This window comes from Tympanuchus pallidicinctus, unplaced genomic scaffold (assembly GCF_026119805.1).
Source record: "Tympanuchus pallidicinctus isolate F22 unplaced genomic scaffold, pur_lepc_1.0 scaffold5, whole genome shotgun sequence".
In the NCBI taxonomy this organism is placed as follows: domain Eukaryota; kingdom Metazoa; phylum Chordata; class Aves; order Galliformes; family Phasianidae; genus Tympanuchus; species Tympanuchus pallidicinctus.
Genome location: NW_026294769.1, coordinates 26,752,610 through 26,766,968, shown reverse-complemented (window position 1 = coordinate 26,766,968; position 14,359 = coordinate 26,752,610). Strand labels below are relative to the sequence as shown.

The 14,359-nt window shown below is 43.5% G+C and overlaps 2 protein-coding genes across 5 annotated transcripts in view; one reads left to right on the top strand and one right to left on the bottom strand.

The window, feature by feature from the left end:
* Positions 1-43: 43 nt before the first annotated feature.
* LOC128091248 (translation initiation factor IF-2-like) lies at positions 44-6,125 on the bottom strand. The gene is made up of 3 exons (XM_052704300.1): positions 6,018-6,125; positions 3,348-3,753; positions 44-2,191 (listed from the first exon to the last, which is right to left on the bottom strand). Exons 1-3 carry the CDS (start codon positions 6,123-6,125, stop codon positions 2,163-2,165), a joined length of 543 nt encoding a protein of 180 aa, XP_052560260.1. The 3' UTR covers positions 44-2,162.
* The window catches only part of ANKRD12 (ankyrin repeat domain 12), a 60,990-nt gene continuing 50,459 nt past the window's right edge, over positions 3,829-14,359 (top strand). For 3 of the 4 annotated variants that reach the window (XR_008211154.1, XR_008211153.1, XM_052703718.1), the window contains exon 1: positions 3,829-3,940. The gene's annotated coding sequence lies outside the window, so the exon portion shown is untranslated. Of the gene's footprint in view, positions 3,941-4,577; positions 4,674-5,912; positions 5,997-14,359 lie in introns of those variants that run through there. The other variant, XM_052703719.1, reaches the window with a different exon arrangement.

Below are 14,359 nucleotides of genomic sequence, written 5' to 3'. Positions count from 1 at the left end.
GCTTCATCATCATTCAGATTATCAAAAAGTGCTTCTGTAGACTGCAAAGTGACTTGCTGAATGAGTCCATTTGTGATCAGTGATGCATCAGTCATCTTTTGATTTACCACTAAAAATTCTTGTAACTACTTTTAAGTTACTATGGAAAAAGTAATAAAGCTGGCCAAATTCCAAATTTGGCAAGCTATTTTTAAGAACCAATATAGAAGTGTGAAATTGAAGTATTTCTCCTGATTAAAAAATGCTAAAGGCAATTAAAAAAAAAAAAAGACTGATCTGCAAATCATTTGCCTGAAAAAGAATAACTTCTTTATTGCCAGATGCAAACCCAATACACCACTGCTCAAATTGAATAGTGTAGGGGCAGCTATAGAACTGAAATAATTTGAAGAGGAATAAAGCAAGTAACTACTACTCTGTCACCATCTCAAGTTCAGGTTTTGATGAAATTTAAGCATTTAAAAATTTCAAGTATCTCAACTAGAAATATACATGCTACTGCAATACTGGTTATGTGTAATTGCTTACTAGCTACAAAATTATTAGAATTAGAATCTTACACTAACAATAAATCCAATCACAGAATATACTTAGTGAATTTCACAATAATTTATGCAGGAATGTGAGGATTTTAAAAATGATTGTTGCAGAAGAGCTCTAGAATAGTGCAATAATTAATATTTCCATATCCTCTTCAATATCTTTGAATAGCTCTAGGTACATTTTTTACTTTTGCTAGTAGTATTAAGGATTTTAGATTATACAAATACTATAGAGACAGTTTCCACTATTCTCAACCCTAAATAGTAGATTACTGATAATAATTCCAGGCAGCTGACACTAAAATGCCAAATAAATAAAACAGCTCTGCAGTTTCAATTCTACTGTTCAGTACCTTGAATTGTAAAAGTCATGGCTGGTGACTTAAATGAAAAATGAGTTAACTACAGCAAAAGCCAGTATGTGTTCCTTAAGCTGGTAAAGCTGCAGTAACAGAACCTATTACTGAAGGAAAGATGAAAGAATTTACATGCTGTACTCATTCTGTACAAGTAAAAGCACTTTAACTGTGGTGGGGAAAAAAAGACAACTTAGAGCAAAGAAAGTTTTAAGAAAAATAGGTTGAGTCTTGGGAAAGAAAACTGGAGTTTTCTAATATGGAAGCAGAAGACACAGAAAGAATCCATTGGGCAGAGAGTGGGTGGTAGTTTTTTTCCTTTGGTAAAGATGGAATAAAGTTAGGAGTAATAGGAAACTCCACTAGTTGACACTGGATAATGGAAAGGATTTCTGTGACCTCCATAACTGAAAAATGATACCTGGAACTATCCTGTCAAATAGGAAGAAGCAATGAAATTCAGTTCCGTCTGTAGAGTAAATTAAAGTGGGCTTATGAGCTGATTTGCTGGTTATCTGCTAGAGGCCAGCACACGTGCATTCAGCAGCATGACACTGTTCTAAGAATTTGCAAAAGATTCCTATCTTCAGATTTTAGTACTTCAGTTTGAGATTTGCAGTCTTTCAGTTACAGCCACGACAGTTTGACCAGTTGCTGTACATGCTTATCTTGATTCGGCCCAGTAGTTTTCACAGCTGATGATAGAAGATGTTTGGCTTGGGAAGGCAGATCAAGGGAAGTACTGCACAAGTCAACACAGTTCAGCTACAAAGGAGTTTTGCAGCTGTGCTATGTGGAAAGGAGGGTCTCTGGAGCCAAGGAGAAGAAACAAATGTAAAGGTAGCTATTCCAAGATTCTTCCCTGTGAATACCCACCAACTTAAATGGAGCTCTTGGAACTGCACGATACCTGTACAAGGAGCATGCAGTATTACAGCATGCACTACACCTGCAGCCTGTCATTGCTGGAGGATGAATCATGCCGTGCCTTATATAGTACTGTGAGAAGAACAAACACTCTGTCTTGGGAAATACTTACTGCCTTGGGAAATACTCCATTCGGGCTGACAGTCTGTAGCTTGCCTGCACGTCAGCCTGCCTGCACCTCAAGCAATGACCTCTGTAATCAACCAAACATAAAAGAACATGAGGTAAATGCAGCTCCCTTTTATTGCATGGTCACTGGCATCTGCTTACCTGCTTCTGGTCAGCTGACAGCACATGATGCATTGCTTGCATCAGAGAGGAAAGGATGGCAGCTGTGTTACAAAACATGACCAGTACAATAAACTCCTGAAAGCAAATTAGACACGTTTACCTAAACAACAACATGATGCGCAGCATGGGAGCATTTGGGCTGTGTGATGCCAGCCTCTACCAGCAGCAGGCCATGTAGGGGATGCGCAACAATAGTTAGCCTTCATGAAAGTACGGCATTCCTGCACAGGTTGTGGAATCTCATCTGGAGATATTCAAGGCCCACCTGGAAACTTTCCTGAGGAACCTACCGGAGGGAATCCGCTTTAGCAGGGGATTGGGCTTGAATCCCAGAGATCCCTCCCAATTCCTATGGCTCTGTGATTACCCATAGCACATTGCACAGAAGGAGGTCAGCACCCACTTCTTAGCTGCCTCTCTGTTTGTGCCAGCACTTCTGGCCATCAGAAATGGGGGGCACGAGGAACAGGACACAGTCTGAGAGTGACAGGACAAGGGGGAACGGCTTTAAACTAAAAGAGAGAGATTTAAGTCAGTATGAAAATTCCCCAGAGGGCAGTGAGACGCTGGCACAGCTGCCATGTAAGCTGTGGTGCCCCATCCCTGGAGGTGCTCAGGGCCAGGTTGGATGGGGCCATGGGCAGCTGAGCTGCTGGGGGGCAGCCCTGCCCATGGCATGGGATTGGTCCCCTCCAACCTAAGCCATTCTGACACACCTTTGGTTCTAGGAAAGAGCAATAGAACCGTATTTTCAATTACTCTTTTTATCACAGAGACACATTACTACTCCTTGCTATACCCCATAGATTGCTCAAGTAAAGTAACAGAACACCTGCCCATTCAATTTAAAAATGTTTAAATTTTCAAAGCATCTTTTGATTCTGAAGAAGTCATATTTATGGATAGTATACATGAAGGAATTCTTAAGGGATGTTTCTGTTTAAAGACCAGCAGCGGGCTCGAGCTTCACACTGCAGTGCATGCCCGGCTCCGGAGCGTAGACCCGTAGCTCCCTCACGAGATGAAGACCCGGAGGAGCGGGATGGGTGAAGGAAACGAAGCGAGGCACCGGCCAGGCGGAGGTGGGCAGAGGCCCGGCTCCCTCAGGTACCCGCACTGACAGCCCGCCGCGTGCCCACGAGCCGCCAGCACCGCGCTCCGCACCGCCTCATTTGGATGCACGGCGCCCTCCGGGTCGCGCATGCGCACTGCGCCGGCTGTTAAAACTCACTGCGCCATCGCCGCCGGAAAACCCCTCCCTGGAGAAGGAGCGGCCGAGCCGCTGGGGCGGGAGGAGGCGGCCGCCGGTCCGGGGCGGCTCCTCGTCCCGCGGCCGTGCTTGTGCTCCGTCCGTTTACCCCGTCCCCGCCCGGTACCGGCCACACCGCCGCCGTTTCCAGAACGTTCCGCGGCTGTAGCTGCCCGGAACGGTGCGACGCCTGCGCGCCGCTCGCCCCGTCCCTCTCTTCGCCGACCTCCCTCGCGCCCCAGCCCCGGGTCCCGTTACCCCGCCGGGCAGCGGAGTGCCGCGCGCCCGCCCCCCGCCAGCCCAACGGCCGCCCCCCGTCCCGTGCCGAGGCCACGTGGGCGGGGCGCGGCCAACGGCAGCCGCACGGAGCTGCGCTCCGGGAGCGGCGCTGTGCAAAGGGCGGGCGGGGGAAGGGAGCGGCAGCTCCGGGCGGGAGGGAGGGAGGGAGCGGGCGGAGGAGGAGAAGGAGGAGTAGGAGGAGGGCTGTTTTCAAACCCGACGGCCACAGCGGGGCCGGGGCTGAGCGGCTGCGCGCGGCGGGAGGCGGCGGCGGCGGAGCTGCGGGCCGGGAGGAGGTAAGGCTCGGCCGCGCCCCTCGCTCTCCTCACGGCGGGGCAGCCCTCAGGTGCTGCCCTGCTCGGCGCGGCGGCTGTCAGCCCGTCGGCGCCGCGCGGAGCCATGGCCGCCGCTGTCACCCTCCGCCGGGCTGGCCGAGGGCCGGCGGGCGGCGGTTCCCTGGGGGGAGGCAGGCGGGGAGAGAGAGAGAGGGAGAGAGGCGGCGGGGCGCTGCCCGCCCGGGGAGCGGCGCCGGGGCCGCGCCGCTCTGCCCGTCTCGGAGCCGGGGCTTCCGTTGACGGCGGCCGCGGCGCCCTGCGGGCGGCTGTCAGCGGAGCGCGGCCACGGTGAGGTGGAGCCCGCGCGTGGCGCGGCACAGGTGGCACCGGGCAACAAAGGGAGGGCGAGAGCGGCGGGCACGGCGGCGGGCGGCTTGTGACACTGCCGGATTCGGCTCGTGTGCGTGCTTTTGTTCGGTTTTAAGGACCGGGCTGCTGGTAGGGAGCGAAATAATCCCGTTTTATTCCGTTTATTCCATTTATTTTATTCCATTTAATTCCGCTTTACTCCTTTTATTGCCTTTTATTCCGTTTCTCTTCCCACACGACCGGCTGGGTGTTTTGTGGAAGTAGCCCGGCAGCCCTTGCCGTATTCTGCACCTTTGTTTTGTGGGTGTGGAAGGAGATGGGAATTTCATGCCTCTGAGTTCCAGAAGAGCCGATGGGATAAAGCAGCACTAATAAAGAGCAGCGAGTGAGTTGTGATGCTCGCAGGAACACAAAGCTATCAGACAGATGTGCGGCAGCCCAAGTGTCACAGCGTTCCAGGAAAAACTGTTTAATCTTGGAATGAGGGGGAAGGGTGAGGTCATCGTGTCTATAAGAAATCATTAGTGTTCATTACAATCATCCACTGTTATCAATGTGAGAAGATTTGAGGGGAGACACTATCCTGGTTCTGAAGCGCTTGGGTGGATTTCAGCATGCAGCTTGTCAGCAGCCTGCTCGCATCTCAGCTCCTAGGGCTGGATGTGGTAAGCTGCCCACAGGGGTTGTGCAGCTGGGAAGGGCTCAGCACCCACTGCCAACTCAAGTTCAGTGGGATGGGGTCCCTGGAGTAGTAGGTCTTTAAAATAATGTGAGACTTCAGGGCATCTCACCTGTTGTGACTTCTTCAGGCTTGTGCAGATGTTGGAGGTTACTCGCTGCTCTTAATTCTTTAGCTAAAACTGTAGATTCTCAGCCAATCTTCGTCTCATCCTGTGTCAGTTCTGTAGGTCGCAGTGCGAGCTTGAAGAACTGTTCAGGTGAAATCGCAGGGTTTGAGCTACGGCAGAATGCTGCGTTGGGAAGGCAGCACTAAACCCATTCACTGTCCTTTCTTTTTTTTTTTCCCCCTAAAAGCTTTGTCTTTCCTGCACACATCTTGTAAGCTTAAAAAGTCGAGGAGTACAGTTGTTTTTCTCAGTACCCAGAGGACCGTGGTGGTGTCAGTGTTTTGCTGTATGGTGTGCGAGTCCCTTCTCTGATTTGCTTCTTAGTAAGCTGTGAGGCTGGCTGGTGTGCCAGAGGGTGGTCAGAGAGCCGTTCATCCTTTCAGAAGGATGACATCTGGATCTGAAAGATAGAAGGATTTCTGCATATCCATTGCCATCTCTTTGTGTGTTCTTCGCCCACTCAGATGATTATTCAAAATTATTTGTGAACTCTGAATACTACAGACAGCAAAACTTAGGACAGATGTTGTGTAAGAAAGCAAGCTGCATGCAACAAGCGACATTCATGTAAGGTTTATTCCAACCAGGCTTGCGCAATAGGCAGCTTCTTTGAGGAAAAGGACTTTTAATAAGCAGCCTGAATGCTGCTTGTATGAAGCATCAGGATTTATTTGGTGTTAGTTGGGGGTGTTACTTTGTTACCACTTAAGTTAGAATTAGAAACATATACTGAAAATGAAATGCCCATCTTTATTAACACAGATTATCGGTTGTAGGCTCAAGCAGCAGTTCATTTGTGTCACTGGGGGTCTGTTTAAATTGCTACAAAACTCAGAAACCTGCAGCTCTAACTTTGCAAGGTAGGGGGGTCCTGGGCGTACTCTTGCTGAAGCACTGGCACCTGGGAATAGCTGAGCTAGAGTTTCTTCCTCAGTGCTGAGCTTTCGGGTGCCTGAAAATAAGTTCTGCTTGTTGAACTCATTTGCCATGTTCAGACTATCTCAGTATGGTGAAATTGCCTGAAAGACCAGTGTTGTTGGTCCTCTTTTACAATTGGAAAGAGCTATTGATCACCAAATATGTAATGATTAACCTGCAACCAGTGTTAATATTCACATCCAGAACAAATTACTTCTGACTTCTTTTTAATCTTTTGAAGAAATAAGCTAGATGTGAGTGTTTGGCATTTCTTTCTCTTGCATGTTCTTTTGCAGATGGAGTAGTATAAATGTTGATTGGTCATTTAGTCTCCAGATTCTTATGTTTTAGCTACATCATTAGATTCTACTTAGACTCCAGTGACAGATGGCATGAAATAAATATTAGCACAAACTCTGTCTTGCATTTTGCATTATGACACTCAATGGTTTTATTAACAGAATAGCAGAAGTCAGAGCCCAGCTAACATAGTCTTTTTTTTTTTTTTTTTTTCCTTACAAGTTAGTTTTTCTTCCAGAACCTGGAGAAATCCTGGGAAGATCCTCAAGCAGATCACTGAGCTGTGCTTGGTAGCTCAGCTATGGAGTTGAGGACCTTTACTGTTGCCTTCTATAAAACCTAAACATTAATTTAAAGAGAGGCTGAGAGCCATTGAGAGCTGGTATGACTTCACTGTGGCTTATTTTGGGTTATCTGCCTGGGTCTGACAAAGCGTCCTTTTATCTGCAGCTTGTACTTTTATCTTTTGCAAGCAGCAAATGAAGAAATTCTGCTCAGCTTCATGGAGCTATCTGAAGCAGCTGAGCATACAGTGTTGCAAGGCAATTGGTTTCACTCCGTTTTATGCCAAGAAAAGTCATAATCCATACAGAGACATAAATATGATTTATGTTAGAGGCAAAAGCTAAGGATACTGGAACCACTTTCTTGCCCCATCTTGCATCAATGAGGCTGGAAAGTAATAGAGATAGAAAGCACTTTTCCCCTGCCTTCAGGTTTCAGAAAGTAGCGTTTTGTTGTTTGTGGAGTATTGTTCTGGGAGAAATCTGAGTGAATTCCCATCACTTGATGACAGCAGCAATGAGCTTGCTTGCATTAAGACACTTCCAGTAGTTTCCCACCTCTTTCTTTTACATCCTACTTAATGGATATCTGGCCTTTCAAACTATTCAAGCTCTGATTAGACAGATAGCTTCATGAGCCACGCTGCAGAAATATCTTTCTCTTGTTTACATTCGCTTCACGATCTTGTTCAACAAAGAATGCTAGCTGACAGAAATCAGCTTTCTGTGGTGCTCTGTGTTTTTCTAGCAATCTAATTTGGGTTCTTACAGTTTGCAGATAAGAGAAAAAGGGGAAAAATTGTTTCCTAGTATTTTCTTTTGAGAAGAGCGAACTCTAATATGGTATTGACAGTCATATTGCTTCTTAAAACTTAATAAATAAATAAATATAAAATCTTGTCTTGAAAATAGCTTGTTCTATGTCTTCCTGCCCTTCAACTTCCCAGTGACATAGGAACATTAGTGAGGGTTGAGTGCGTTACTCACTGTAGTTTTGCAGCTCTGAATAGTTACACTGTATGCAAATGAAGTTCTAACTAATCTCCTTTCCTCTCCATCTGTTCCACCACTTTCTCTTCCACCAAGAAAAATTATTTCCGTAAGGGAACTTACTTTATTCTGTTGCTTATATGATACGTGGTGATGGCCATGAGACGGCAGTAAAGGCTGCTGGAAGTTTTGCATGCCTTCACAAACTAGCCAGGACAAAACCCTCAATTATACAGGGAGAGCTGTAAGTCTAGCCAGAAGATTGATTTTTGTTTTTTTCCCCTTCATCTGCTGTTTGAGATCTCACCAATAATCAGACGCACATGAACAAGCCATTTACCATGCTGGATCCTGCTGAAGTTGAAGGACAAGGAATGGGTTGGGCAGTTATCTGCTTTTAGACCATGAAGGGCTTCTGTGTGCTTTAGGTGGTGTTTCTTCTGGAATGCTGCAGGTCAGTTGTGGGTCTTCCTGTTTCTAATATCAGAGCTAATTATCAGAGAAGCTAATGAAGGCTTAAATGGAAATTACAGAGATTCTAGGAATATTGTGTAGAATGGACCTGAAATCTCTGGGCTTGCAGGTCTTTACTAAGTTTCTAAAGTGTAGATCCTTGTAGAGGAAATTTAAACTTGGTCATTGACTTGCTTTAAGCTTTTCTTTGGCAAATGTTGTGCTGATGGAACAGCCTTAGCTGACCAAGATTTATTTTGTTGCATCTTTAGGGAATAGGCAGTAGATCAAAACTGAAGCTTACAACTCCACTTCTCCATTTAGCTTAAAGGGAGTATTATTATGTTCAGCATCTGTGCAGGTGCTTCCTTTGAGCCCGGAGCTCATCCTAAAAAAGAGTCAAGAGGAAGCACCTGTGAACATGCAAGTTTTTTAGACTTTGTAGATCAAAAGGCAAGACTCGTCATGGATTTTGCAATAAGTGTCTTCAGCTCCTGACGCTTGGGCAAGCATGACTCCTTCCTTTTCTCTCCCAGACTAGGTTTCCTCTTTATAGGATCAAGAAATTCCTTTATTTAGAGAGACTGTCTAGAATGAAGAGAAAGCCCATCAGGCACTCTAGGGCTTGTGTATGTCTGCTTCTCAGAGTAAGGAGATGAAGGTTTTTCCACGTAGATGTTTATTTTGACAGCGAGTATGGGCCTCGATTAAAAATAGGATGCTTCCCGATGTGTATTCTACACAGCTGTCTTAATGATGTGATTTAACTTGACTCTGCCATCAGTGCTCAGAAGCTGCATGAGTTCTTTGTTGGAATAAATGCTGCTCTGACTTCATGGCATAAGTTGCTGGAGAATGTAACAGACTTAAACCTTTTAATATGCTGAGCATATCGGCAGGAGGAGAGAACTGCCGGTGGACATGCAGCCTCTGAGTTAAAGAACAGCTGTGTTTCTAATTCACGGAACGGAATCGTAGCCTTGCTGAGATTGGAAGGCACTTCTGGAGGGCATCCAGTCCGTCCCCCTGCTCAGAGAAGGGCCGGCAGAGTGGATTGCTCAGAGCTGTGTCTAGTTGAACCTGGAATTCAGCCTAACTGTGTGAATAAAATGCTGCTAGGTTTAGTTAGCCTGTTGGGATTCCTCGCTGAAAGCTTGATAGATTCTAACCCTGTCAAGTGGCTTTCTTTCAAATAGAACTCTTCCTCCGTCTCCCTTCCTCCCTGCCCAACTGTTACAGGTAGTGAAATTAGTCAGGAAAAATACATTTTTAGTCACCAGAGGATGCAGCCTCGTTGCATTACTTGTTTTGTGGTAGTCTTGTCAAGCTGTGGTACGTTCTGCTGAGTTCTATTTCTCAATGAAGTCTTTTTTTTTTTTTTTTTTTTTTTTTTAATATAAATGACAAAGTGCTTGCATAAGAAAGACTTCTTTGCACTTCATCTTGCTTATTAAATATGCAGTCTGCAGTTTCTCTCCCCCTTTCCCTCCTCCCCCAAGAAGACAAACACCTGTATTTATTCTCTGTGTTGTTTGTATTGGCACGTAACTAAGGTAAGTCTCTTGCAGTGCCTGCAACTCACACTAAGCTTCTGAGTGGAAAACTGAAAGTGAAAGGACCTTATTTTCTACTGCAGAAGAAGATAAACAATAAGTATCTAGAGCGTAAATACTGATAAGAGTATTTCTTCTGATATATCCATCCGAATATTGATAATACTTGAAAAGAAGCTTATAATGTTTTTGATCCAGCAGAATCCTCTCAAGGAGAAAAACAAGTATTTCTTCCAGCAGTTGTATTTGTGATTCTCATTGTCATCTGCTTTCTTGCCAGCACTTCCTGGCAGAACGATCAGCCATATGTAAAACCAGTAATGCTTGTGTCTTCTGTGAACAGATGTGGGGTTGGTCTTGGAGCAGAGAAATGGGTGTGAGAGTAAGCAGTGCTGACAAGCATCCTTCAGGTTCAGCCGGCTGCAGTTCCCTACTGGCCCACAGGGAGAAATGCTGTAAGGATGGTGTCTGTGAAGGAGTGATATCCTGTGTCGCTAGGTGGGAGCTGCTCCAGCCCGACTGGAATGGGTGTCAGTATCAGTGACTTCTGTTAAGCTGGTTTGTCACTGTTCTGGGGAGAGGGAATGCTTTTGTTGGCTTCTTTCTGTTTTGTTGTTGATGCTGGTAGAGATATCCCTGTTCTTAAATGTATGCTGCTTGCACCTTGTATCTCCTAGGCAGGGAGAGGTTGTGCACCTACCTATATGCATAAAAAGAAACTTTTACACAAGTCTTTTGAGATCAGAGAGGATATTTTGCTTCTGAATCATTCCAAGCTGTTCTTTGAAGTAAACGTCATCTGGTCAGTGCTATGCAGGTACCATAAATTTCAGCTTTAGTATTTTAACCTGCTTCACTTAAAATCAGTTTGGCAATAAGGTGTTAACTCAAATGCTTTGAATGCAGCACTTTTCTCAGATATTAAAAGTAAATTAAATTAAATAGGAGAAAAGATAGTGTCAGTAGAAGCATCTGCCTCCTTTATCTCTTTGTTGTTTTTAGAAAGTGAGACAGTACTGAATTACTGATAATGATTCTGCCATTCTTGGAACTCTCTGGTATGCCATTTTTATACAACAGATTTCATCATTTTATGCTTTTTCAGTTTCTTTGCAAAAATTATATTAAGATATAATAAAAAAAATAAAATAAAAAGTTCATTTGCAATGTGCTTAATCAGTCCTCGTGCTTTATTATTAAGCAAACCTATAGTATAGCAGAGGCTTTTCTGAAGGAATAGATAGTGTTGTAATCTAATGTTGGTAGGACTTGCATTCTGGAGGTATGTCCTCAATAGAAGTGTCTATAGAATTGAGGTATACATCAGAGGCTACCTGTTGTACAGACGTTTCCTGGCTCTGTAGATTTCTTTTAGTAAACAACTAAGTAGAATTGTTGAGCATCCAGTCCTTTGATAATGACACCTTTTTGGATACTTGGGCTGTAACAGTTAGTATGCTTTTGTGAGGCGCTAAAGTAGATGTGAACCAACTAGAGTCTAACATGTTTGCTTTCTTTATTTCTTCTATTTTCACTTATCAACATGAGAGGACATAAAAGATCATTTATGGATAGCTGGGAACCATTTCCTCTGTTATATTCTGTTCATAATTTTTGGCTTTTATATGCTAAGCACAGCACCTGTGAGGATATTTTGATAATTTTCTGATTTTCAGTGCTTTGTTAAGAAATAATAGTTATTAATTCCATGTGAGCTTGGACATCTGATATCAACAAATTGGTTTTAGTTTTTCATAACCTCGATGTGCAGAGTGACATTTGCAGTGGGAAGACCTCAGAATCTTTTTTTTGATTCTTGGGTTTTTTTGAAGAGGGTGAAGGAAGGAAATGGGAGCATGTTACAAAAGTGAAACAAGTGCTTTTTGTCCTGATCTGGATGTCTTCTTTTTAGTTCAGTATCACTGACCTTCATGTTACACAGTGTCAGTAGTGCTGTCTGCCATATGTTGGAATAGCATTGATGGTTTGTCTTTCTGAGGTGGTAGGTCGTGTTTATGCTTTGGCTTTTTTGGTGAGACTCCACGTTGTTTGATGAGTAGAGTGGGTCTCTGGGTTAAATCACAAAGTGTCAAATACTGTTTGAGAGGAGTCCTAGTGGAGTAGAGATTGGAAAGGTTCTAATTTAGGAAGAGGTTGCAGGGAGAGGATCCCTGAAAGTGGGTGGTTTTGTCATCTGTTTTGGAAAAACTCTAAGGTACAGGCTTTTTAGGAATATTTGGTAAGTGTTCTTCTCACCTGTGGATACCTTGGAGACTCTTCTACCTTTTCTGTTTTGCAGCAGCTGCTTACAGAAGTTGAAACTAGTAACTAGTAGCTGGTTTTGTTCTAACCAAGTATGAAGTGCTGTGTAAGAAGAAATACTCTGAAAAATCAAGTCGTCGGTATGTGGTGCATGTAATGAGTTACTAAAACTCTTAAATTTTTCTGTGAACCGAAGTTGCTATCTGTAAAATGGAAGAAGTGTTCTGATCTTCCAGCAGAGTAATGGAAATAAGTTAACGCCCATGAAGGTAGGAGGAGCCTGAAACTTCTTAGTTTCTGTTTTAATTTATGGCTGGTATGTCTGTGGTGCTGTCCAATATAAGGTTCCTTCTTGAAAAAGGGGCTTTTTTTGGTTTGATTTTCTTTGTGGGGTTGTTTGGTTTTTGTTTGAACGTTCTTTCCTTCTCTCTAGGAAAGCAGTAGTCAAGGCAGTGTGAAATAGCAAGGAATACTCAAAGTCTGAGTGACAAATAGGTTATATTCCTCTAGATGCAAATGAATCTTTCTGTGTGTTTCTGGCTGGTGTTTCCTCATCAATTTGTCAACAATTTTTGTATGGCAAAAGAAGCACATTTCTACAGTTGTTGTGACAGCGCTGCAATTGCCAGTAGTAAGAGTGATCACAGAAGGTTGAAGTCCACATTTTGCCTTGAGTGTTACTTAAAATACTTCAGTGGGGGCACTCGGGGCCAAGGTAGTGTCTCAGTTCAGAGGGAATTTTTAGCAAATGAAAGTATTGCTGAAGGCCAAAGACCAACTTGGAGTTACTGGATACTGTAGAGCTGTTTTGTTTCGTCTTTTTTATTTATTTATTTATTTATTTTTAACTTCCAGAAGCAAATCAGTGTCAGTGTGTTGGTTTAATTCTAACAGATAGATTATGGAAGTAAAACTGTGATGTGCAGCACTACTGCAATAGGTGTTTCGGTTCTTTCTTGGTTGGTGTTTAAGTGTTGTCCTAAGTAAATGTTCCAGCCATCCAAACTGAAAGGGTCAGAGGCATCTTTCTAATGATGAGATGTGCTGTGACAGGAGCAATCTCTCTTGCTCTGATTCACCTGTTATGGGAGGATGGTGTTATCTGTAGTACCTTTAAAATTCTACTCCATGCCTCCGACAGATCTCTAAGGCGTGTTCATGGGTGGTATTTTAAATGAGTGAATAAGATGTTGTAAATGAAATTTGGGGCCAGTGTTCTCTCTTTCTCATGTTATGCTACTCGTATAATAACCCTGTTGCGTGATTTATAGGTGCCTACAGTTGGTCAAGAACAGGAAGGCTTGTATTTGCCAGGGTTTCTGTTAGCAATTTTTTCCTCCTTAGGTAGTAGCCTGCTCTTTGTAAGGTACGAGAGGAGCTGCAAACATCTGACTGACCAGTCAACTACAGGACTGAAATGACCTCTCAATATTTCTTCTAACACCAACTATTCCATAATTACTTAAGCTTTTGTATTCTTCAGTAAGTATGTATTTCATTATAAATTTCTCACTTCTTAAAAGTCTATCTGTGGATACAGTCATGCACTTTAATACAGAGTATTTGTTGGAAAGAGGCTATGAAGTTTTAAATGCATTGAAAATAAGTTGTAGGGTATTGTGAAGTGTCTGCAGCTTGAAACTAAGCATAGGTAAACTCAGGCTTTTAAAACACAGAGTTGAAGACATTCTGGGTAGGAATACAACCAAGTGCAACAAAATCTCAGCAGAGATTCTAGTTTCTTTTCTGAATAGGGCTGAGTTGTACGTCCTCATTTTTTTGCTCTTCCTAGTAGAAATTCCTAGACTATTAGATATATTCTTTATTTTGGTAGGAAGTAGTGGTTAGTTCCAGCTGAAGTACTGGAAAATCTTTCTTGCTGCCTGAGTGTCAGCTGTTTTTGGGGACTTCATCCTTTCCCTGTGTAGTGCAGTCTGGCATGCTATGAGAAGGTACTTTAGAGCATATATATAAAGCTGTTTTGGAGATGGTGAGTAGTCACTGCCCATTCCTATTCTGCTGTGCAAGGGCACCTTTTTAAAATGAGATTAAAATATTTTGTTTTTCTTAGGAGTTATACAAGTCTTTCTGTAATGTATTTGAATCTCAAATATTTCTACAATTCAAATTAAAGTGTAGAAATGCACTCTGATAGGATAAAGTCCTTTGATCTGTTCCATATATTAACTAGGATCTGAGGAGTCTCCAAATACACATTCAAGTCTTCTCACAGCATTTGGAAAAGGTGTGTTTGTGTTAGATGGTTGCTTTTTTGCTTCTAGCAGCTTGTGTAAAACAGAGAGAATTACTGTGGAGAGAAGGGAGTAAGGCACTTCTTAAGAGGTTGCAAAATAGTTGTAGCAATGGAGTAAAACTGATCTCAGTGTTGCATGTTCTAGCCACAGTCATTTCAAATACTGTGCAGGTCTTAAAGGAAGATTCTAATAATGAAGATTTCCCCAT